Consider the following 27132-nt stretch of genomic DNA (forward strand, 5'->3'; position numbering starts at 1 on the left):
AGCTCCACCTTCCCATTGCTCAGCAGCAGCCAATAGGACGTGCTTGACATAAAATGACAACACCAGTTCACGACAATAATGATGGCACCAAAATTCACGCAACAACATAGATGTCGCTTGCTTGCACCAAAAGTTGTTAATGAGAAGGTGAGGCATCAAACACATCATCCTATTGTGTCATAATCTCTGCAACCTTACGATAATATTGCAACGTGACAAGGCAACCGAGAAACCTCGCACTCTTGTGATTAGGCTGCAATCATTTCACAGGTTAAATTCAGTGGACGACCTCCTGTCCGAGATTATACATGGACACATTTCAATGACAATGGACTGTTAAAGACCTGCACATGGGCCTCTACTTGTAACTCCCAAAAGACATCAAGAAAACAATAATTTGAGGCATAACAAAACACAAAATCTGCTGAGTCAGATGCTTGGATTTGCTTTATTGGTTTTGTGTCGAGTGTGCAAAATGGAATCCCTTGTGTCTGGGGGTTTCACATCAGATGAAAGGCAATGTTATTCATGAATTTGATTATAAGCTTCTGATACCGAACTAGTCTGAGAAAATAAAAAAAAACAACCATCAAGTCACAACACAAAGGTCAGTAAAACTCCAACGACCTCACTAATGACCTTCAGGGAAGAGATATTACAAGCGAGCGTATAATACACTGCCTAGAAAGTTAATAATACACTTTGTTGATGTTAGTACTGAACCATGGCTTGGTCTTATGGTGCTTGTCTAGACTTTACTAGCGACTGTATATTGACAGGAAAACATAGGATTGGGAAACAAATTTCTAAATTCTAATTTAACTTTAAAAGGTAAAAGGTTTCTGTTATCTTGGAGACAATAGTGGATTACCCGTCCAATGGACGGGTGGCAGAGGTGGTGGTGGTCACGTGCTTTAGTTGTCCTTCGAGGTTCGCAGATCTACAGCCGTGACTTCGTTCCTTTTTCGCGTGCCATTTTTTCCGAACGAGGCGTTGATTCCTGAATGGCTTTTATGGGGTTGCAATTGAAGATAGTCACGCGGAGACACCGAATATGTTGTCACACCTTTTTTTGAAAATGCAGTACAGTACCAGGCGATAATGAGCGAGTATGTACATTTTCACTCATGAGCTAAGACGTGTGGCGATCTAGAGTCATGTTTACCAAGTATGATAATCGCTGAGTTTCATGGACCGTTGACGCTTTGTCTAGGAGGAGATAACAAACACTTAGCTCCATTACAGTACAGATGACAGAGGCATTCGGAGCAGCATAATTAGCCATTAGATTAAGAATGAAGTCAGGCAGGAATAGGTGGAAACAACTCGATGGTATCATGAAGCACAGAAACATTCCATAACTGTAAAAGTTAGAATTTAGAAAGCCTGTATAATATCAGTATTTACATATGGAAGCGAAAAAGTGGGCAATGTGGATCAAAGATGCAAAACGAATGAAATACTAGTGATGAGAATAATCCAATGGATGAATGGATCTCAAAGTCGAAGGAAGAAGGTACCTGCTTTGCATGACAAGCTCTATGCCTGTGGCAAATAAGGCCACCTTCATGACAACATTTATGACTCGCTTCCCTAACTTGCTTCACTCACAGAACCACGTCCTCTCCTCTCCTCGGAGCCAAGAGCGACAGAACGTGACAGGCCATTTACCTGCCAGAGCTGCCAGGACATTGATCATCCTGCAGTGACATATCAGACACCACACATATTTTTGTGGCTTGTGGATTCCCTCCGTCTTCTCTGCCGTGGAACGAATGTAGGCCCAGGAAAGACATTCAAAAGTTAAGGACTTCCATTTGTCATCAATTTCATTGGCACAAATGTCTGTCATGGGTAAACGTTTTTTTTATTGCGCTTAAGATGAGTATGGAGGAGAAGTCTGAGGTGATGTGCATCAGGCAGCAGAGAAAATAAATGAATATCAGGTTAGAGGGGAAGGAAATCAGATCGGGAAATAGGTTCGGGTATCTGGGAGGAACAGTGACCGGGTATGGTAAGTCCGAGGCAGAGGTGCAGAGGATGATTCAGATGGGTGCGAATGCATGGAGGAGGGTGGAGGGAGTAATGGGAGACAGAAAAAAATGTAACGCTGGCTGACCTTTACGGTCTGGAGAAGCTGGCACTGACAGAGAGACAACAACAGAGGCTGCAGGTTTGCAAGAACAACTGGGTCAAGAAGATTGCGGTAGTGAAGAGGATGGATAGTAAGAGGATGGATGAACTGAGGGAGGAGATTGATGTGCAAATTGGTGAAATGCCAGCTGAGATGGGCTGGACACTTGGTGTGGATGGGGGAAGAGAGAATGGCAAAAAGAACGCATAAGTTGAGGGAGCAAGGAAGGAGGAAAATAAGTAGACTGCTGTTGAGATGGGAGGATCGTTTGAGAGGGATATCCATAAGGTAGGGGTGGTTGGAGAGTGGAGAGAGTTGGCTGAGGACAGAGAGCTTGGAGGAGTATCGTGGTCAAGGCAGAGCAGAAGTGTGGTGCCATCAGACCTCACACCTTATAAATGGAAGCGGAGGAGAAGACACGTGGTTGCTTCTTGTATTTCTTTCCCCCTTCACCATGGTTGTCCTAATTAAACATATTTAATGTTTAACATTGTCCTAATAAATTTAATTCTTCACTCACATCAAGTCAGGATTAGATATGAAGTTTCAGATTTTCTGGATAAGGATTTCAATTCAACCAATTATGACTAAAATACCACTTCACCGATGACATCATCATCACCCTATATACGCCATAGGAAGTTGATGACATGCCAAGTTTCAATTTTTTCCGTTAAGTGGTTTAGGAGAAAATGATGTCCAATTATTTTTTCCTGAATCCAATATGGCTGCCATACCATGTGACCTTGTACATATGGAGATAACACCCAACCTGCCCACAAAATTTCATCCAAATCTGTCCATAACTTTTTGAGATATCCTGCTGACGTACAGACAGACAAACAGACAGAGGTGAAAACATAACCTCCATCCACCTTGATTGTCAGGAGGTAACAAGGAAACTCAACATCTTCGGCATGGCAGTGGGATCACAGGTGTCTGGCGGTAGTGGCAATCTTGCAATCTTGAACAAAATTAGAGGTGTAGGAGATAATCTAACACAAAATAAACATTACAAATTTGGACAAGAATGCCACCCGAACTTTGTGAACAAATATATATATATATATATATATATATATATATATATATATATATACACACACATATATGAAGTAGGATAAATGTGGTGTCTGTGTACAATGATAATACCCAGTATTTCACTCCACACCCCTCTTTGCTTCCTTCACTCCCCACTCCCTAGTTGCTTCCTTCACTTCACACCCCATCTTTGTCTCCTCCACATCCAACATCCTCCTTGCTTCCCCTGCACCCCACCACTTCTTTGTGCACCCCCCCCCGCCCCCCTCTTCTCCCCTGCGTCCTGGTCACCTCTTCTTGATCCTCCTACTTCCCGAACCTCCTCTCCTCTTCTAGGAAACTCGCTTTCTCTTCCTGGAAGGCATATCAGACCGAAGGCAATCTCAGTGCATTAAGCCCACAAATGTGTCCACTCTCAACAGAGCCAGAAAACACCTGCTCAACCTCAAGATTGAACTTTTAAACTTGTCTCCCTCCTCTAAAACTTGGTGGCTCCTTAGTCAGTCTGTCAATGATGTATGCTCCCCTTCTATCCCTTCCCTCATCCAAATGGCACCACAAATTACTTACCTACCTTCTGTTGGGGTCAGGTGCAGTAAATTTTTTGCCAAAGTCCATCACGAACCAGCTGTCCATGCCTGGAATTTGACTGAAGGAATGTGGAATTTATTGATTCATGGTCTGGCATTGGTCTTTTTCCTCCCAAATTATTCATGAACTGGCTGTCCGTGTCTGATGTTCGACTGAAGGTGTCACAGTACGGAACGTGTCGTCTTCCATAGATCGTGCAATTTAATAAATAAGGTTAGTTAGAGGGGTCCTGCTCGATTATGAAAATAGTACAGGGATACACCCCAGCTTAAAATAAGTAAAAATGACAGAACGGAAGGAGTCAGACATGCTTGGACACTGTGCTGCCGCACTACTGAAGACTTTCTGAAAGGATTGGCAAGATATTTGATTTGGATTTATGTCCCTCCAAAAGGGTGACACAGACGTACCCCAGTGCATAATATGCTCCAACACTCTGAGCAATGATGGCATGTGGCCCACATGCTTGGAACGCCACTTGAAGACAATGCATCCTGCTCTAGCTGCCAAACCCCAGGCATTCTTTGAAACAAAAAGGCAGTCCTTGAAGCAAGCAAAGATGGACATCAGTGGAGCATTTCGGCAACAGACTTCAAAGGTTGTTGAGGCTTCCTTCGAGATCGCCATGTTGATTGCAAACAGCAAAAAGAGCCATAACATTGGAGAGACTCTCATAAAACCAAGTGTACTGCATGCAGCGGAGCTCGTTCTGGGGAAGGTTAGTGCAAACAACCTTTCCCAAATCTCTCCATCAAACGACACCGTCAAGGGAAGGATCGATGAAATGTCTCAAGACGTCAAAGAACAAGTTCTCGACCAAGTAAGAGCTTCTCCTGCATTTGCCATCCAGTTGGACGAAACGACTGATGTTGCTCAGTGTTCTCAGCTCCTGATGTATGCTCGTTTCGTGTCAGGAAATAGTGTAAAAGAGGAAATTGCTCTTCTTCCATCCCATGAAAAGTTATACAACAGCAACATATATTTTTCAAGTGGTATCAAACTTCTTCCAGGAAAATCAACTTTTGTGGGACTCGCTGGAACTCCGGCCATGCTTGGTTTGCAATCTGGTTTCATAACAAGAGTGAAAGAAACAAGTCCATCTGCTATAGGTACACACTGCATCCTTCATTGTGAAGCCTTAGCATCCAGACTCTACCTGCTGAAATGAGGGATGTCATGAACCTGGCTATCAAGGTAGTCAACTTCTGACTATATGTGGATATGGATTCCGAACATAAAGCCTTGCTTTTCCACACAAACGTATGATGGCTTTCAAAGGGAAACACGCTTGGACGGCTTTATGAACTACGACAAGAAGTGGCAACATTTCTAGATTCATAGCAGAAAGCAGATCTCCATGACAAGTTCCAGTCTGAAGGATTTTTGCTATCTCGAGCTTACCTGGTGGACATCTTTGAAGCGCTGAATGCCATCAACCTCAAACTCCAAGGGAAAAACATCAACATAATCACGCACCATGATGTCATTCGAGCCTTCATGGCCAAACTCGACCTCCAGAAATGTCGAATTCAGGATGGAAATACAGCCAGTTTTGCTAACTTGGAGTCTGCTCTCATTCACAGTTACCTTGATTCTGAGTTAAAGAAACAAATAATTACTCATCTGACTGAATTGAAAGCAAAATTCATCAGATACTTTCCAGATATAGATGAGAAGCACGAAGCCTGGAAATTCATTAGGAACCCATTTCAATGTGAAGTGGCTGATATTTCAGATGAAGTGCAAGAGGAGTTTTTTGAGTTAAAGTTCGACTCCTCAGCGAAAAAAAGACTTCAAAAAACTGGATCTTGAGACGTTCTGGGTCATGTACCTTCCTGTTTACCCTTTGATCTCACATCAAGCTCTTCAGATTCTGACAATGTTTGGATCAACGTATCTTTGTGAAGCTGCATTTTCCACGCTCGTTGCTGTCAAGACTAAGTACAGAAACAAGCCGAACGTTGAAGGTGACTTGCGTTGTGCTCTCTCTAGCATTCAAGATCTGGTAGCTAAGAAGCAATGTCAAGTATCTCATTAAATATGCTGTGTATACGAGTGTTGCTAATACAGAATTCTTTGTTCAATAAAAAAAGACTAAAAACATGCATTTTTTCAGTTTTTCCTTTTTATTCAAGAGGGATTTTTAATCATTTGGTTGAAGATGTGAGGGGGGGGGGTGCGTGGAGGCAAGGACCAACAACTGGAGGGGGCGTGGTGGTAAAAAGGTTAAGAACCACTGGTATAAACCTTTACGCACCATTCGTACCATTAACTCCAAGCTCAAAGACAGAATCCTAACTGGTGACAAATCAGTAATGTAATATTCCACATACAAGGACTAACAAATTCTACATTGACGAAATAGTAAGGAATCCAAGACAAAGCAAGACGAACATGATAGAGCAATTCGGCTTGGAAAAGTGTCAATTCACAGCTCAAATTTAAAATGATGACATTTACTCCGAATCATGCTTGGGAGGAGGGAGGGAGGGGTGAGAATGGGAAGTGTATGCACCTTTATAAATACATTTTTGTTTGGTTCCAGAGCCAGAAGTGAATTTATGAGATTTTTGCATCTATTGGTAAAATGAAAATTGTCCGCCCATAGCCATGTGTGTTTGTGTGTGTGTGTCTGTGTTATATCCGCTGCTGTTGCTCACTTGGACCAACAGGAAATTAGAGGAACTAGACACCTCTCATTCACAGATATCTCTTGTATTTCCTATATTTCCATGAGTCCGATTTGCAATTAGGAAGAGAACAATTATGGTCAACTATTATGAAATTACCACTCTTTCATATAAATGCTGAAAATTATGGTTAAAAGACTATTTGAATTGCACATTTTGTGCCAGTAACAGCAGCAGGGAAGAAGACACACACCCACAAGCAGGGAGGGAGACACACCCACAGACAGGGAAGAAGACACACACAGGCAGGGAAGAAAAGACACACAGGCAGGGAAGAAAAGACACACAGGCAGGGAAGAAGACACGCACAGGCAGGGAAGAAGACACGCACAGGCAGGGAAGAAGACACACACCCTAAGGACGTCTAATTCTTTGACATACTCAGGAAAAAAAAATTATTGAGAACCTTGCCAAGACAGTAGACAGCTTAACATTATAATGATGATACCTCAATTATACAACCACCTGCCTTTCAGTGTGACTTTTGCTGGCTGTTAATACTTCAAAAAAAAATACATGCAAACTCGTCAGTCAAGTTACATCAGTCGAGGTTTTCTCCTCCTCCTTTCTCATTGGACGTCATGACAACATTGCATGCAAATCGGTATATGAACAATGTCGACTTGCATGCAATCTTCAGACACTGCAAACAAGTGTGGAATAGTTTTCTACCGTGCCAAGCTCGGCGTGAATACTTTCCCAGAGAGGAAATTTTTTTGGATTGCATCAAGAAATATCAGGGTACAACCTCCAGCAATGAGCACAAATAAATAAACAAATAAATAACAGATCTCAGGCCTCTTTGGAAATGGTTCGTTCCTCCTGACATTCCCAAATTATTTATTAGAGATAAATAATTCTGCAAGTATGCTAATTATTAGACTCGATGAAGACAAATATATACGTGATATGTGTCAAACATTGATTGGTGGTTTTGTTTTGTTTTTCCTCCGTCACGGCCGTCAATGTGTCTCCCTTCATCAAAGGCTATTGCCATTCCCTCCATTTTGAAACGAGGCAAAAAATAAAATTGGCCAGCAACGGGGAATTCCCGTACATGCAGACGGGTCAATATACAACCAGAACGGCCGTACCCGAAAAAAATTGCAAATTTTTGTTTTATTGCATTTCCTTATATTTTAAGACTTACTTAGGAACATATCAAAAGGTCAGGTATGGGAGCATGTGCCAGAACAGCGCGTCGCTGCGTCCAATTTCCGCCGGTACTCCAGGGGCCTCCGTCTGGCCATCCCCCAGGCAGATGCCAGGCCCATCCCCATCTCCTTGAGATGATGGTCAACCTGCTGCAACCACGAGGCATGTGGTCGGCCCACTGGCCTCCTCCACTCATGAGACTCCCTCGCTGAGAGAATCTGGTGAGCAGGATCAGCGTCAGGAAAACGAGCCACATGTCCATACAGCCGCAACTGACGCTCACGGACTATGCAGGTAACAAATCTCATCCGAGTCTCTCTCAGCAACCGCTCGTTGGACACAAAATCCGACCAGCGATAGCCAATGATTCTCCGAAGACACCTGGTACCAAACGAATTAAGTCTCCGTCTCAGATCCTTGGTCAGAGTCCAAGTCTCGCACCCATAGAGCAAGACTGGAAGTACCAAGGACCTGAAGACTCGGACTTTCGTCCTCCCGCACAGGTACCGGCAGCGCCACACCCCATGATCCAGTGAATCCATGACTCCCCAGGCCCGACCCAGACGTTTATTGACCTGTGACTCGCAGCCAGCAGAGACATGAATATCACTGCCAAGGTAAGTGAATCTCTCCACAACCTCAACATCCTCACCACAAACAGACAGACAGGACAGCAGCATCCAAGATGTCACCGAAAGCCTGGATCTTAGTTTTGACCCAAGAAACCCGTAATCCCAGCGGCTCCGACTCCTCATTCAGCACCTCGAGGGCCCCCAAAAGGATGTCTAAAGTCTCCGCAAAGATGACTGCATCATCTGCAAAATCAAGGTCCGAGATCTTGAAATTCCCAAACGATGCACCGCAACTTGATCTCTCCGACATCCTCCCTAAAATCCAGTCCATACAAGTGCTGAAAAGTGTGGGGGCAAGTACACATCCCTGACGAACTCCAGTAACAACTGGAAATAAGTCAGAGATGGTACCACCACACTTCACAGCACTCTCAGTACCAGAGTAGAGTTCAGACATCAGATCGATCAGTTTTGGTGGCACCCCACGAAGACCAAGAATCCTCCAGAGGACATCCCGATTCACTGAATCGAACGCTTTACAGAGATCAACAAAGGCTGCAAGCAGCCCCTGCTGAAACTCTCGTCTGCGTTCGGTGAGGACACGAAGGGCAAGGATACGGTTAATCGTTGACCTCTTTGGTGTAAAGCCTGACTGCTCTGGACGCTGGTGCTCAAGCGTGGTGAACCCTATCAAGAATTATCCGAGCAAAGACCTTGCCCGGCACTGAGAGCAGCGTCACCCCTCGGTAGTTGTTGCAGTCTTGGCGATCAACCTTCCCTTTCCAGAGAGGGACAACAAGGCTCCTCTTCCACTCAGTTGGGATGATGCCTGTGTTCCAGGCAGAGCACAAAACTGCATGCAACGACACGAGTGCAGCATTTCCACCAGCCTTGAGAAGTTCGGCATGGATGCCACAGATCCCTGGAGCTTTGCCCCGTTTCAACTGGTTCACCGCAGCCCGTGTTTCCACAAGCGAAGGTGGACCACAGTTGATTCGAGGGTCAGCAACAGGGATTGTAACACCCTTGACGTCCAACTCGACAGCTGGGGGATCAGCCTGGTACAACCGCTCAAAGTAACCGGCCCAGCGGGCCTTCACTTCAGACTCCTCTGTCAAGAGCCTACCACTCTCTGCTCGAACTGCAGTGCTCCGAGGGATGGGCTTGGATGAACGTAATGCGCGAATTCCCCTGTAAGCAGGACGAGAATCACCTGTCCACAGGTGATGCTCTACCCCCTCACAGATTCCTCGCACATAGGCCTCCTTGTCCACCCTCAGTGCACGTACAGTTTTACGCCTCAGCTCCCTGAAAAGCTCAGCTCTGCCATTCAGCCTGGCCCTGCGACTCTGGTCAATGGTATCCAGTGTCCCTTGAGAGACAAAATTCTTCTTTGCCCTGCGGTGAGCTCCAAGACATCCACCGGCAACATCAAGGACGGTGGTCTTGAAGGCGCTCCACAACTCGTCAGGACCCCCCAAAGCACCCAGACCCCCCAAGTGTCCAATCAGCCTGTTCGCAAACTTCTCAGCTACTCTCTCATCCCTGAGCTTGGCAACATCCAGCCTAGGCTGGAATGGTACCATTCTCCAGGATTTAAGGTGCAGCTTTAGAGTTGCTACAACAAGCCTGTGGTCAGTATTGAGGAACTGAGCACTCCGCTAGACCCTGCAGTTCTGGATCATCCTCCAACGACCGTCAATGAGGACATGGTCAATCTCCTTTGCCACACCGCCAGCGTTGGAATACCAAGTCCAGCGATGAGCTTGTGAGAGCTGAAACCATGAACCAGCCACCCTAAGTCCATGACTTCTTGCAAGGTCAAGGAACTTAGTGCTATTCTGGTTCATAGTTCCTGACCCATGGGGACCAACACACACCTCATAACCGTCCCTATCAGTTCCAGTCGATGCATTGAAATCCCCCAAGACTAGAAGTGTATCTCGTCTGGGGCACTGATCAACCACAGACTCGAGTGTGGCGTAGAATGCATCCTTCACGGTAAGATCACTCGCCTCAGTCGGAGCATAAACAGAGACCAGGGAAATGACACCCAAGGAGTGACGAATCCTTAATCTCATAATTCGCTCGTTGACCGGTGTTACCTCAATTATCATTGGGGTCAGCTTATTGGACACAGCTACAGCAACTCCTTGGGTATGGTAACCATCAGAGCGACCAGACCAATAGTAGGTGTAACCACCCCCCATTATCTCACCGCAATCCGGTCTCCGAACCTCAGAGAGAGCTGCAATCCCGATGTCCAAACGCTTGAGCTCAGATGATAACAGAGACAGGTGATCATCCTCTCTTAGGGATAGGACATTCCAGGCACCCACCCGAAGGGACCGCCTCAGGTTAACCCAAGGAGACCGCCGTCTGGTGGACAACACCTCAGCACCACTCCGACACACTCTCCCGCAATCTGACCCAGGGATGTTACCCCGTGGTTTCCCTCCTATCATCAAAGATTGGGGGTCCCGAAGGCTTTGCCCCAATCCTGTCATCCGGTGAGCTGCCCTGCGAAGGGAAGCTGCACAGGAGGTACTCCCACGGAGTGGGTTTTCAGATTTTTTTGCATTTTGCGGAATGAAGGGTTTTACAGTGGCCGGAGTGCAAATCCTGCCACCAACCTCCTAACAAGAAGTAACCCAACTGCAGGAGGACGTCCGCAGACACAGTTGGGCACTAGATATGGATGCCCGTTGGCTCACAAGGAGCTCCTCCGCCCTTTGACAGGTTTTGTTTTTAATCCTGCTGGGTGTCTATATCCAAACACCCCCCTCACCAGAAAACCTGGTGGGGGAGACGGTTTAGTCGCCGACAACCCGACCATGGAACAGGTTAGTACAGGTTTACATGGTACCTGTAGCAGGTTACAGATCGAACCTGACCTGACAACCATATCAAAAGTTGGACAGAAATGGACCATGGGAAAGTAAAAATTTTTGACATGATAAAAATGTCACAAAACCATGCACGATTCACTACGTCGAAAACGAACCACTATGCAGATTATTCCATAGTATGTTTCCTCCTCATATATATCTTACATAAATATCTCGGTTTCAGGGGCGGAGAATGCTCTGATGGTGTTCAATGTATATGGCCAATGTAAATTGACTGCATGCTTCTGAAAGATCTCATTTTTGTATTTACAGAGATAGAAAATGAACTCTTTATATGGTAAAGAGACCTGCCCTTTATGCCAAAGGGGATTGGACTGTGAGGAAACAGTATTAGTTCGTGAGAAAGGAGCAGAAGGCATCAACCGTGCAAGTGCCGAAAGGGGTGTCGATATCAGAATTCTAGCTGGTACCAGTGTTCACAAATCATGCCGAGTGAATCACATAAACAAAAAGGACATTGCTTTAACCAAGAAGGATCATGCGGAATCAGGTCCATCAGTCAAGAGGAGTGCTCGCATTTCCCTGGGACCATATGACAGTAAAACACATTGCCTTTTCTGCGGCACTGAAGTTAAGGAAGAGGACCCAAAGCGAGGCCATGCAGAAACAGCCAGTTTTGGCTACGTGAAGACTGACGCATTTGTTAACACTATATCAGTTCATTGCAAAACAAGGAGCGATGAATGGGCCATTGCTGTTCAAGGCCGCATTGAATATTTTAAGGGTGATCTCCATGCAGTTGACTGCGTGTACCACAAGTCCTGCAACATTAATTTTCGCACAATGCGAGACATACCACAACGGTTCAAGCCGACTGAGTCAAACAAGAGACGAAAAATGGGAAGGCCTAAGGACAGTGACCAGAATGAGGCTTTCGATAAGGTGTGCTCTTTTCTTGAAGACAATGATGAGGAACAGTTAACAATTACAGACCTCGTGGCTAGAATGGAACAATACCTGGGTGATAGTGAATCCAATGCATATGGGAACCAATACATGAAGGAACAGCTTAAAAAACGATATGGTGAATCTATATTCATGGCAGAGGGTAGAGGCTTAAAAGACATTGTGACATTCAGAGAAAAAACGTCCCAGATCCTCCGTGACCACTACAATGCACCACGAGAAGATGATGAAGAAGCACAAAAACGTGCAATTCTTCAGACTGCTGCAAAACTAATAAAAAGTGATATAAAAACAACAGTTGCACCACATGGGGATACATACCCAACTACTGCAGACATAAGCCTTACTGCTGCATTGGGGTATGTCCCAGCGAGCCTGCGATTCTTGCTGCAGCATCTTTTGGTCGGGAAAGATACATTTAGGGAGGTTGCTGGTATTGGACAAGCAGTCATCCAAGCAGTGCATCCAAGGGCTGTAATTGCACCATTGCAGCTTGGTCTTTATGTGCAAATGCATCACTTGTATCGGTCTCCTTTCTTGATAGATAGTCTATCAACCTTTGGCTTTTCCTCATCTTACTCCGAAGTGCAACGGTTTGAAGTAAATGCAGCCTCTTCTCTTGCTCCGGATGTGTTTGGAGGTGACACCGACATTCTTGATACATCCTTGTTATTTGCTGGAGACAATGCGGACCACAACATAACGTCGGATGGAAAGGGTACCTTTCATGGGATGGGCATGATAGCAGCTATTACACCAGGGCGGCAATCTAGCCACATCATATCTAGAAAGAAAATGTCTGACAGGAAGCTCGTCGAACTGACGATCAATATAATAGATTACCGCTATGCAGAGCACATCAACCGCAACCTCAAATTTCAGCCCCTCCCTTTGTTATCAATTTGTGATCGCACAATTGACATATTATGGGAGATGTCATTTTACTTCGAAAAGAGTGCACCAAATTGGCAAGGCATGATGCACTTTCTGCATGAGGAGTGTGATCACCCAGGGAAAGCCTCAATACAGTTTCTCCCAATGATTGATATGAACCCAGGTGACAAAAACCTGCATCTTGTCAACTCTTGATTACCTGAGCAAACTTGCATCAAAACACAACATGCCAGCAATCATCACATTTGACCAACCGCTGTTTTGGAAGGCCTCTGAGATAGTAAATGTTCTTCCTGCTGATAACCCAATCCATAATGCAGTGCTACTGCTTGGGAGCTTCCACACATTAATGAATTTGTTGGATGCCATTGGAAGTTTGATGGATGAAAGTGGACTGAAAGAGATCCTGGAAACAGTGTATGGTCAAAATGCTGTTGTGCACATGTTGAGTGGGAAGGCGGTGCAACGTGCTTTTCGTGGCCATTTACTTGTGGATCAGTGTCTTACACGTCAGGTTGTTGGCAAGATTGTGGAAGTTGACCCTGGGTTTCAAGAACAAGTGGCAGAACTGGAGCGACTGTACATTTCCCTGGAGACTGTCGAAAGTGACACTATAGAGTCTGTGTTGCAATCAGAGTGCATTCATTTCATTGACAATAGATTGATCAGGAAAGGAATAAACTTGCAAAGGACTCGAAAACCAGTGCACTTTGGCTCAACTACCAGCGTATGTTGGGAATTGCAAGGGCACTTGTGGCAGCTGATCGGACGGGGTCCTGGGAGATGCATCTCCAAGCCATATCAGCTTGCTTGCCGATATTTGCAGCTGCTGGCCATCCCAATTACCTGAAGTCAGCTCGACTCTATCTCGAGAAGATGCTTGCGTTAGAGGATGACAACCCTGAGGTTCATCAGAAGTTCCAATCTGGTTATCATGTAATCCGGCGAAGTGACCAATACTGGGCTGGCCTAGGCTCTGATCTTGTGATAGAACAGACATTAATGCGCTCACTGAAAAGCCAAGGGGGGCTGACTCGAGGAAGTGGGATGTCAGAGCACCAGAGAGCAGTTTGGACGCTGTCTCCAACCATATCGTCCTCCTACAACCTTGCTATGCAAGAACTGACCTCGAGTAGCTACTCAACAAGTGAACAACATAAGGAGTAGACAACATCCAGGGTGAGTCGAGATGAAGCTGATCGTGGCAAAGTTGCCGAAAAACTGGACAGCTTCACACCATTTTCTGATGACAAGTCATTGCGCAATATCATCACAGGGGTTACCGCAAATGAGGATGTCAATGTTCATGACCTATTCAAAGTAGGTAGTAACATTGTCAAGAAGATGGATGATCACCCAGCTTACTCCTATTCACACAAAAGGAGTTCTAAAGTCAAGACACTTGCATCCAGCAGGGCAGTCAAAGTTGCTGAGGACCGCACAATAGATCCAGCGTTACTATTCCAGAGGTTCTTAGTCGTGTCACAGACGGGAGATCTCCAGATAGGTGAAGTGATGAAATATGAACACTGCCCATACCCAATGTCTCTTTTTGAGGCAAAAAAACATCCTGCGCCAGCCAGATAAACCACAGTTGGCGGAGGCAATAAGGAATTATGCTACAACCAAATCTGACAATGCTGTCAACCAGACAGTTCCAGGAACAGATCACTATGTTCTTGACGGGGGATCACTTATTCACCACTTAAAGTGGACAGAGGGATTGACCTACAGTTCCATTGCAGATGAATATGCCTCATTTACAGTCAGACACTATGGCAAAGCTACTGTTGTGTTTGATGGTTATGAGGCTGGGCCAAGCACAAAGGACTGTTCTCATCAACGTCGGAATAGAAACAAGAATGCCACCAAGGTTAACATTATGGAGTCAACAAAATTTGTTGGGAAAAAGGAGGACTTTCTGTCGAATGAGTCAAACAAGCAGGCAATGATACTGTTGATTATAGAGGTGTTGCGCAAGGAAGGCTGTGAGGTGATCCAAGCAGAGGGAGATGCTGATATTGAGATCGCAAATGCGGCTTCCAGATCTACAACCCTCATTGGAGAAGATACAGATCTCCTTCTCCTCCTGCTCTTCTATATGGTGGACACAAACTGCATTGAACTCTATTTCCGTTCTGACAAGGCAAAATCAAATGTCTACAATATCAAAGTCCTTCAGCAGATACTTGGAAATGCAGTCTGCAGAGATATATTGTTCCTTCATGCATTAACTGGCTGTGACGCAACGTCTCGTGTCTTTGGGATTGGAAAGAAGTCAGGGTTTCAAAGAATCATCAAGAAAGAAAAGGAACTGATAGACAGCTCAAAGGTGTTCTGTAAACCACAGCAGAGTCAGGATGTTATTGAAACTGCAGGCTGCAGAGCAATGGTGGCATTGTTTAAAGGAGGAGGAGGAGGAGAAGGACGATGAAACTGGAATCTAAGACTAGAAGGCATATGGTACTTCCACATGTGTCAAAATTGTCCATTTTTTTATATGTTGCTTTCCATGTCATAGACTGGCAGAAACAATCAAAGAACATATATTTGTCTAAATATTTACTTTAAATTGCGAATGGTCTCAGGATTAGCACTGCATAAACTACCAGCAACGATCATAATACAAATATTGGTGCAAAATTAACTTTAAATTGTTAGTGGTCTGATGATTATCAGTCAATTTTTTGACGTTTTATCTGCCGGCAGCAATCTTGTTTTCTGACGTCACTGAGGGACTTTCCCATGCGTCAAAATTGTCCAACTTTTAATATGTTGTCTTCCACATCATAAACTACTAGAAATAAGCATAAAACAAAAATTTGCAATTTTTTGGGGGTCAGGCAGTATATTGACCCGTCTAATGTTACTGTGGGCAATAGGAAGTGGCTTTAGCTGCTCAACTAAGAAAGATAAAATGAGGATGTATACGACTTTTTTTCCATGAAGTTTACAAACTTCACCTTGTGAGCTAAAAGCTAAAAAAAATATATATATATATATATATATATATATATATATATATATATATATATATATATATATATATATATATAAACAGCCGTCATGGAAAAGAAAAATCTTTCAAAAACGCCAACGTGCACCTTGGAGCCCAGAATCCAAGCAGAAACTTTGTCGTCAGGGGTCCATTGGGCTTGGGATCCGAAGATCCTGAGTTCAAATCCCACTCGGCAGTTAAATTAATGCCAGGTGGGGTTGACTCAGCCTGTCATCCTTTTGAGGTCAGAAAAATGAGTGTCAGTTTGCTGGTATACTGTGTCGGAGTGGTGACCCGTCCAGGGTTGTGCCAAATAGCCAAGGTGACTGCTTAAGCAGCACCAATGCTCTGCGCAGAGTATGGTCCCAATGGATGGATGGGAGCCATTGATAACATTTGCATACTATGTCACAAGTCATGGTGTTGGTCAACAAAGAACTATTCTCTTTGTAAATATTCAATTCAAAACATCACATGTGATGATATGAGTTTGGAACATAATGCGTGTGCAATGTCAAACCATCAGTGGTGTTGTGCAAGTAATCCAGAGTGTATAAATGAGCAGGTTTGTTTGTAAAAGTCATGAGAAACATAACCATTTGCCGATAATAGCAGAACACTTAAGATGCAACATGAAGAACAAACAAAAATTAAAACAACAGTCTACACCGCCGGCTTGGACAAATGAAACAGTCCGCCTCAGTGAGCCACAACATAAGCCAAACAAGTTCGTAGGCAGCAAATTATTTGGCACAACCAAACACACAACCAATGGACGTTTTTGTTTCTGATGAACCCAAATCCTCGATTAATGCGAGTGAGAGTCCGTTCTTCCATCAAAGAAATTGACAATTTTGCCAAAGCTCCGACAATGATTGCACCCAAGCTGAAACACTCATTTGCAATTAATAAACAGGTGGATGAGATTTTTTTTTTGTGTGTGTTTGTTTAATACTTCAAGTACAGTAAAGCCCTCCATATTCGCGAAGGTTACGTTCATCGAAAACCTCATGAAAACGGATGCCTTGGTTTAATGTGGGAGAAAGGAGGTTAGGTTCCAAAGTCAGATTGGTAAATGTTTAAGGAGAATGATTAAAAGACAAATTACACTTTACGGAACAGAGTTTTTTTTTATAAATTACATTTGATGATGATGATGTCGCGATGACGGTGATGATGACGTGATGACGACGATGGTGGTATTTTAAGGGAAGCTAGAAGGTCGATTCCTCAGGAGGATTACATTGTCCAATGCCGAACACATTCATTTTTGTCGCTCAAACTCATCACTTTCTCCTGTCTCTTTCAGGCAGACTCACCATCCCCACTCATCTTATGCTTAGAGGCAATTATTAAAGGCAATTAATAAGGAAAAAATAAAAATAAAAGCACATGTTCACAATAGCGAATTGTGAGGCACAGCGAGGTGTTTGCGGTTTACGAACTGTTGTGAGAAGGATTGCCGTACCCACGCTACACATACAAACCAAATATAGTACTGTACAGTCTGAACGTCTGAGCACCTCAGTGAGTTGGAAGTGACGTGGGGTTATGGTGATATGGCCTCGCAAGTTCGAGAATACGTGAAGTCGATGGGTCGCGAATTCGGAATTGATACAGGCCTACAGTTACCAATTCGAGAATACTTGGAACTCACGAAAAGAGACCTTGTGAATATGGAGGGCTTACTGTACTCACAAGTCAGTGAATTGGTCATCGATTTGAAGAAAAATAACAAAACTTGGAGTGGGCAAGCCAATTCAAACAGGCGGCACTGCCGAACATCCAGCACTGTCAGAGGGCAAATCAATTGAAACAGAGCAAGGAAGCAGCTTACTTACATAACAGTGGTTTGATTCCTCAGCATGCATGCCTTGGGTCCAAAATGGATGTCTGGAGAAGGTCCATGAAGAGATCGCCTACTGTATGAAGAATACATGGGAGTGGGGGTGGGGGGGGGCAGGGGGGACAATGGAGAGTATGGGCAGTTAATAAAGTACAGTCCTTATCTACAAGCTAGCATGATGCTCTGCTGTAATCAGAAGTGCAAACTGATATTAGTTTATTACACATGAAGCAAGTGTAAATTTAGTAAACCTCCGATATATAGCAAGCACCATGTCCGATGCATTGTTTAAAAGGTGTCATTTGCCAAACTGCAAAATACTATTAAAAGTTAAATTTGGCAAATTCTTTTCCATTATAAATTCAACAAAAAGCTCATTCTGAATGTTATTTTTAATGTGCACGCATACACAGACACACACACCGTTTTCAGGAAACTATGTCGCCTGCTGAGCCAACATTACAAAAAAAGGGAAACGCGCCAAGACATGTGCTCAACTCAGAGCTGAAGAACAGCGCTGGCAAGTTGTGTTGGACTCGTGTACAATGAAGTCACCAGCACGTGCTGGAGAAGTGCAATTACTCAGATAAGCATCGATCAGAAAGCTTTGTGCAGCTTATTAGTTACATCAACGGGAACGTTCATCGCACGTACTCACTGTGCGAACGATGCAATGCAAGTGCGTTTGGTAACGTATTATGTAAGACAAATACTGATTACGAAAATCAGAACTTCTGTATTTTGTTGTGATGTTATGCTTGAACAAATTTGAACAGTTGATGATGCATTTATTGATGTTATGAAACTTAGAATTTAGAACGTGCACAACCGTTATTGTTGCGTCATAAAATACTTCAGTATTTATGTTAGTTAAGTAAAAGGTCGTGAAATGTGAAATAGTTTGATAAGCCCAGTAAAAACTGACAATGGTACGATTTAAATAAAACCGGGCAGGGAAGAGAGAAATAAAGAGACAAAGAGAAAGAGACAGAAAACGAGAGAAAGACAGAGAGAAAGGAAAAGGAAAGAGAGAGACAGACAGACAGAGAGAAAGGAAAATGAGAGAAAGGAAGAGGAGAGAAAGGAAGAGGAGAGGAGAGAAAGGAAGAGGAGACGAGAGAAAGGAAGAGGAGAGGAGAGAAAGGAAGAGGAGAGGAGAGAAAGGAAGAGGAGAGGAGAGAAAGGAAGAGGAGAGGAGAGAAAGGAAGAGGAGAGGAGAGAAAGGAAGAGGAGAGGAGAGAAAGGAAGAGGAGAGGAGAGAAAGGAAGAGGAGAGAAAGGAAGAGGAGAGAAAGGAAGAGGAGAGAAAGGAAGAGGAGAGAAAGACAGACAGACAGACAGAGAGAAAGAAAAAGGAGAGAAAGACAGAAAGACAGAGAGACAGACAGACAGACAGACAGACAGACAAGAGAGAGAGAGAGAGAGAGAGAGAGAGAGAGAGAGAGAGAGAGAGAGAGAGAGAGAGAGAGAGAGAGAGAGAGAGAGAGAGAGAGAGAGAGAGAGAGAGAGAGAGAGACCCAGGTTAGTCTGGGTAAGAGCAGCTCATTGAGCAGGACATTCTGCAAACTCAACTAGCTACGCAACCTCACCGAGTCTCACTTAGACCGTCTCAACCTTGAAAACGCACCAATCGCATGGCAAAACCCCCTAAAATCCACCGGGTGAGCATCCACGTTGACCCTCCCTGCCAATCATGGGCCACCCCATGCCGAGCGACAGCGCCGTGACCCAATCAGCGGCGTAGCTGCGCTCTCGAATCGCCTGCTTCGTTGCCAATCGGGAGGCTGAGGTGGAGGGTCGGGTCTTCTTATTCTTCACCCAGGACACAAGGAGAGAGGAGTTTCCAGGCGTCGACAATGAAGTGCCGAAGCATCTCTCTCGCTCAGCCCCCACCCGGTTCAACATAGGAGACACGCGAGACGTCCTCATCCTTTCTCGCTAATAAGGATTAAAACACCGTCTCCCAGCGTGCAAACAAAGAAGATTTATCCATATCCATGTGCACTGAATACAAGTTTCAAAAGTCCTATCATCTATGTAAACACAAGCAGAATTCTCAAACTTAATTTTAATAACCACCCCACCCCCAAACCTAACCCCTCCCCCCAAATGTAACAATACATCCATTGTTTACCAATGCATGTTATTTACAACTTGCAAGCTCATCCATTAAGTATTACACCACTTAGTAAATAAACAAATAAATAAAATTAAAATGCTTACTTGTAACACTTTGCCAAACAGAAAAACAGAATTACACAAGCCTCACGTTCTGTTCTAAGGTTTTAAATCTTCAATTGCTGAATAAATATTTTGTGATGTGATGATCATCCATAAATGAAGAACATTTCCGATTATAAAGTTGTCAACAAGTTTTAAGAACGTCCTAACTGGGAGACAATAAGGAAAGTAAGGGTTCTCTTGGAGGGTGTGAGCCGGGAGCTGAAGACTGAGACACAATGTAGACTCATGGAAAGGGGTGGGACTGGGAGTACCTGATGGGGTACAAGGGGTTTCTGAGCTGTAAGCACAGCTTTGGCAGAGTGTGGCTTCATGTTGATGCCACCAAGTCAATTCCACAAGCTTGTGTTAACTAGTCCCCCCCCCCCCCCCCCGCCTCCTCCACTCTTTGTTATTCTTCTTCTTCCTTAACGGCCACAATTATTCCAACCTTCCTGTGGGGTTGGCTGGGGGAGATTTTTGGCCCAAGTCATCCACGATCCAGCTGGCAAGGCCTGATGCTAAACTAAGTAGTTAGGGTAAGAATTTAGGATTTGGCCATGGTGCCAGCAATAGCTCACCTACTCTTCCAGGAGGACATCGTGGGATCTTTAACGCCAATCAACGACTAATGCCGGCAGTTAGGACACCCGTTTAACGTCCATCCAAGAGACAGAGTGCACACACACGCGCGCACACACACACACACACACACACACACACACACACACACACACACACACACACACACACACACACACACACACACACACACACACACACACACACACACACACACACACACACAGTGATGAATCGTCCTGCCTCTGAAACACCAGGAAGATCATTTATAGCTTGGTTGGGGTTGACTCATTGACTTAAACCCAATTCTCCTTCACTACCTACATAACCCAATTCTCCATCCCCACCAAATTGCTCGGACGTGGATCGCCCAGTATGGACAGAGGGGGAAAAAAGGCCATCAGCCAAAATAAAGGACAGAGAAGAGCTGTAAAAGTTCCACTGATGAGCTGCGCAGAGCCTCACTAAATCACCAGCAACAGCCTACCTGGCCTCAACACACACCTGCCACCACCTACAATCATCCTGAAGAGACCCAAACAGATGGGGACAGCGAGTCAATTGCCCAACCATGTGCGATCAGAACCCTCACCCTCCGTCATTGCCCGAATTTTTTATTATCCTTTCTTCCTGAAAGTGCTTTTTCAAATCCCGCCATCCCTGCCGTATCCTTTGTGCGAAACCAAGCTCACGGCAGTAAACGTGGAATCCATTTTCAGTGCGCGCCTTGTCCGAGTTCCATTCACAACCCTGACCTGCATCTGAGAACAGACATTTGTGTTCGTTATTCATGACTGAGATACCATGTTTTATTTCCTATTAATGACTTTAAAAGCCATTCTCAAATGGACAGCCTCATTTTCTGCCATTCGAGCAGTCGGTGGTGGTCGTATGGCAGCTTAGCTGCCGGGGTAGCTATCATTTATTGAAGCGCGACTGTGTCGCTGAATGCAGTGCCCCTCTACCAGTACGCACACTGGAACTGGTACTCATTTCGCCGACGTCGGAAGGACGACGGGCCGAGTCAACCCCCCGGTGTATATTAATTCAGCGGCCGACGGGGCTTGAACTCAGGACCCTAGGATCCCAAGCCGCCACCCTAACCGCTAAGCCAACACCAGGCATCAGGAGAGGGTGTGAGATGACGATGGGAAAGGTGGTGCATACGGAGAATGTGAAGGGCTTCACAGCCCACCGATGCTGTTGTCGTTGTATAGCCCCGAACAGTCAGGGCCTTGACGGAGTGGGAGAGAAAGGAAGATGGAAAGGGCTGGTCCATGGACTCCATCAGCACTCTGACCATGACCGCGCTGCCCTGACGAATCCATCCAGCAGGGAAGAATGTGGGAAGATTTGTGGGAAGGGAATGTGGGACTTTCGTCCAGGGGGTACAACCACCACGAAGAGGCATCCCCGACAGTGGCTCCCAACCGATGGCGTGAAGGGCGGTGTCATCTACATATTACGTACCTCGTCACACTGACTTTTCTCATTCCGTCACCTTCAAACACAAATCCCACAAGTCAGAAAACAACGTTTCGTCTTGAAAGTGTTCGGAGGATGAAACAGCACGGGCGACATGAGCCAAATGACCATTTACCTGCGTCGCGTGAGCACGCAGGTGTCCAGGTGCACGTTGACACGGTATCTATTGATCACACACCATGAATACGAGGTGGAACAAGCGGGTGTTTGTGTGTGCTGCACGTTGTTCGGGCCTTTCAACGTTTAACTCGGTGGTTTACGGTGTCCTCACCTGTAGGAAAGACTACCCCCGCGCTCCCTGCCACGGCCCGACATGCCGTCCCACGACGACCCCGGCAGACTTCCCACCAAGGCGGCCTCGTTGCGCGTTCGGTTCCTGTCCACCTTCGTGCAGCTGCGGCTCTGCGAAGCACCGGGTCTCTGTGAGGCGAGACCGCGCCCGCCACTCGCCGCAGCCTCGTCCTTACAACCGTCGTCCGCACCGTTGCCTTCTTCCATGGAGGAGGAAATTAACAACACCAACCAATTAACTCGGTTTGAACTTTCACCGCACGATTTCTTACACACAAACAATAACACGCTGCTCGCTACTCCCCTAGCGGTCAAAATCGTACATTCAAATTAGGAGGAAATCACAATACAGGAAACGGTCAAGGGATCCCCTCAACCTAGAACGCTCATCGTCATTCACGACACACGGAGCACGGTGTAGCTATCGGACGCCATCTTGGTCAGCCCAAGATGGAGCACGGTGTCGCTTCCGGGCGCCATCTTGGTCAGCAAAAGATGGAGCACGGTGTAGCTACCGGGCACCATCTTGGTCAGCCCAAGATGGAGCACTGTGTTGCTACCGGGCGCCATCTTGGTCAGCCCAAGATGCGTTGTGAAGGCGATTTACGTGGAATTTCGAACGAAACACGATCACGTTATTTCACCTTTTGTTCGAACGTTTATCAATAGTAAACTTATCATCAATAACTATAACTATAACTAAAACACTTTCCTTGATCTTTTCCTTTTCACAATCGAGTTCGAGAACAAATCGTGTTCACGTGGGAGCGTCAAGAACTCGGGATCATTGGAATGAAACTTACAAACATCAAATCTTCCCGTTTATTACACAATGATTATATCTTGGAGTCAAAAGATTGAGAAGGTGAATGTACCTGTGGTTTATTTATTACGTACCAAAAATGATGTAAACCAAAGTGATCCAATATAAGGAGATTTATAATGATGTTTGGGATTCCCAAATGGTGATCAGAGTGAGCAACTGAGAGAATGTATAGCCCTTATTCAGATGACGTCACTGGTCACGTGACTGTGGCAGCTCCGCCATATTGAGTGGCAAGAAAGTATACCGCATCCATAACAACCGATAGTCTCCATTTAAACTACACCGTTATTTCCAAGCAAGCGATTTTTTTCTGCAAATGAGTAAGAGTTGTTGTGCCCCGGGATGTACTCGGCGATATACTCAAGGCTCTGGAATACAGTTTTACCGCTTTCCCGCCGAAGTAGACCGACGAAATCTTTAGATATCGGTTCTGAGAAGAGAAAAATGGCGGCCTGGTGAACATGACAGGTTGTGAGGCCTTCATTTTGTCTCCAGTATGTAACTAATTTCTGATACGTTATTTCAGTAGTTGGTATTAAATAGCTGCTGGTTACAAAATATTGTCTGGTTTGTATCATTAAAATGCATTATATCCCTTGTTTTATTGACAGAATGAGATAGGCCAGATCGCCTTTCTAACAGTTAACGCGCACAGTTCTGAGTTGTTTCCTCGAAACTTGTCTTATTGCTATTACATCGCAGATTAAATTAAATTGTTTTTTTTTAGCTCGCCTGTTCGAAGAACAGAGAGCTCGTGTGATACCCCCGGCGTGAGCGTCGGCGTGAAAATGTTAAAGTTTTTGGTGCAAGTTATTTAGAAGCTTGCCATTCATTTAATACGTGTACTAGGATGCTGTTATTTGGCATGGATGTTCCTTTGGGGTACATTATTGATGTAGTGAAGTTGAAATTAAAAAACGATTTCAAATGTTTTAAATTTTTGACCTGTTTTGAACTTGACTTTTTTGGAGCACATCAATGTTCAAGTTTTTGGTGCAAGTTATTTAGACGCTTGCCATTCATTTAATATGTGTACTAGGATGTTGATATTTGGCATGGAGGTTCCTTTGGGGTATACTATTGGTGAAGTGAAGTTTAAATTATCAAATGATTAAAAAAAAATTACATTTCAACCTAAGATGGTGTCAAAGCCACCCAATGCTCGCCTGTTTATACTAGATGCTTGCCGTTCATTTAATATGTGTACTAGGATGTTGATATTTGGCATGGAGGTTCCTTTGGGGTATACTATTGGTGAAGTGAAGTTTAAATTAACAAATGATTAAAAAAAAATTACATTTCAACCTAAGATGGTGTCAAAGCCACCCAATGCTCGCCTGTTTATACTAGATGCTTGCCGTTCATTTAATATGTGTACTCGGGATGCAATGAAGTCCAAGTGAAATAAATTTTGTTGGTGCACCTTATTCAGAGACTCAATATTTGTGAAGTCAAAACACTACATATTACTTTTTCTTTTAGATGCATTTCTCATGGCAAGGCAAGTAGGTAATGTATTCTTGCATAATGTTGATAAATACCATTGCACATGCACTGTTTTAATTGTGATGCCATCATAATTACAAATAAAAATGACACTGCATGGTAGTTTGACTTATTCATTAATAATGCTGCCACTGTAACATGATCTGCTCTCTGGATGTCACTTTCCATTTTCAGCATTGTATTATTAATATTTTTGCATCCTTCTAGTAAAAAATATTATTAGACTAGTCTTTTAAAAACGATAAATGTATAAACAGGCGAGCATTCGGTGGCTTTGACACCAACTCTCTGGTTAAATAGCATTTTAGAAATCTGAAAAAAATAATCAGTGTAACATTTTCACTACAGAAAGTCACATCGATATGTATAATACATAAAAAACTAGCACTTGGAAATATCCACAGCAGTGTGGCATTACACCGTATGTTTGTCATGGAAAAAATATAATGTATATGTAAGCAAACTGACGAACGAAGATTTTCTACAAACTTAGCATTTAGACAAGAGCTTCACTTGAAATTAACTTGTGGCAGCAGTCAGGTTAAAAAAAGTGACTGGTTGCTGAACAAAACGAGCAACAACGAATACAATAATAGTGAAATGAAAGAAAACAGGCTTAACCTTTGCCCTCACAATTGTACAGTTCTTGTCAGCTTTCGTCGAGGTTATATCACTAACAAACCCGGCAATATAATATGAGTAAGCGTCCATACTCTTGAAGGCTTTCAGGCTGGCTTGTGTGTAAGGACTCGGCGTTTCAACAAGGTAAACATAGATGTCAAGGAAAACGATTTGAGGCCAAAATTTCCTTTCTGTTGTCCATTTATCCTTTGAAATAATATAAGGATCTTCACTAAGACCACACAGCTTCAGTTTTTCGCAGTACCTCTTCTTAGAAATATCATCTAATCCATAGAAATAGCCCAGAAGCTTGTGTGACACGTGCGTGGTAGCCATGATTTTTTTGCCACTCAATATGGCGGAACCTTACCTTCCGCTGAGACTTCACTCGCTGAGTGCATAGGGTCAATTGCTACGAATCTGGAAACCATTTGCATTCACACATACAGTTGACCCAAACTTTAGTTATTTCGTTAAGTATATGTGGGTAGTTAGAATCCCTCCCTTATGTCTAATGGGAATTTCATGTGTGCACTGCGAGTTTCTTTCAAGTTAGTTTTCTACATAAATTCCCTCCACTCCTTCAGCTCCATTACACACGTGTTCGAGGGCACGAACGTGGGTGGAGACCCCACTCCCCTCGGAGCTCTGACTCCGCCCCATCAAAAAAGAATGTCTCCCCTGTCGACACTGGGAAGGCAAAAGAGCCTCTCTCGGGGTAGGATCACCGAGACGCCGACGCACCCCTCCTCCTCCGATCACGGCTGGCCACCACGACACCCAAAATCCCTCGTCCAATCCAGAGGCGAGTTACCCGAGAGCGGATCCCTCCACCCCGCACGGGGGAGGGATAAGAAGGATCGCGAGCTGTATCCATGTGTGTTGCTCCTTGGTCCCTTGGAGTTTGTTCTTTGCTTCTGGTCGGCTGGGCTCTCCTGGTCGTCGGTCATTGTTCGTGACTGGCCAGGTCGTTCGTAGGATCCTGGCTGCGATCATTGGATTCTGGTTTGTGGGTTCGAGTCCCACCATGGTGGGTTGTGTTGGAGCGCTCGAGCTGGGGATCCCCGTTCCCTTCCACGGACTCTGAGCTCCACAAGTGCAGGTCGGTAAAACCGCACGAGGTGGTCAGGTACCCGACCAAACTCTAACCCCCAGCTTGCCTATCCTCTGCAGCTGGAGGGTCCGAATAAAGGCCAGTTGGCACCATTTCTTTTTGGGTGTGTGTGTCCGTCTGTGGCCAGTCTTATGAGTAGAACTGTATAAGTGCCTTGCTTATTGTACATTGCATTTTAGTCGATTTAACCCTGCTCTGTGTCTCCCTCCCTGATTATTATTTGTAAAATAAACCCTCTTGTTAAATGTACCAGCTCGTTTTCTATGCTTTTTCTCATTGGCCTAGCATGATTCGGGTTTGAGTTATAGTGAGGCCCATTGTGCCATAGATTGTTATTTGGACCGGCATGGCTTTGGTAATTCCCTCTCGGTTACGCCGGATCCGAGTCGGTAACAGCGACTCGGTTCGGACAAAGCCGGCCGAGGGTGTGGCTTCCCCGGTAGTTTAAATCGCGTAGTGACTTAGGTATTTTGGCTAAAGATGAATAACCCTACACTACGCGGTTGAAATATTGGCGTCCACGGTCCATATAGCGACCCGTCGACTTTGGAGTTATCCGGGGTGAGGACCTTCAATTCCGGGTGTTCGTTGGGAGATGGCCCAACTGCTCCATCTGGCGGTCGTTCCTCGCCCCCGAATCCGGCATTACAACTGTGTGTGTGTGTGTGTGTGTGTGTGTGTGTGTGTGTGTGTGTGTGTGTGTGTGTGTGTGTGTGTGTGTGTGTGTGTGTGTGTGTGTGTGTGTGTGTGTG

General features: G+C 44.8%; 1 protein-coding gene across 4 annotated transcripts in view; it reads right to left on the reverse strand.

Moving 5' to 3' along the window:
- Positions 1-22622, reverse strand: part of NADK (NAD kinase) — a 74183-nt gene extending 51561 nt beyond the window's left edge. Inside the window, exons 1-2 of one of the 4 annotated variants that reach the window (XM_085879845.1) lie at positions 22294-22620; positions 17732-17812 (exon numbers count right to left, since the gene is read on the reverse strand). In XM_085879845.1, coding sequence (XP_085735971.1) covers positions 17732-17812; positions 22294-22520 — 308 coding nt within the window. In that variant the 5' untranslated portion in view covers positions 22521-22620. Of the gene's footprint in view, positions 1-17731; positions 17813-22293 lie in introns of all 4 variants that reach the window. The other 3 variants (XM_085879848.1, XM_085879846.1, XM_085879844.1) reach the window with 3 other exon arrangements.
- Positions 22623-27132: the final 4510 nt, after the last annotated feature.

This window comes from Eptatretus burgeri, chromosome 4 (genome assembly GCF_056783735.1).
Source record: "Eptatretus burgeri isolate ZD-2024b chromosome 4, Ebu_testis_v1, whole genome shotgun sequence".
Lineage (NCBI taxonomy): Eukaryota > Metazoa > Chordata > Myxini > Myxiniformes > Myxinidae > Eptatretus > Eptatretus burgeri.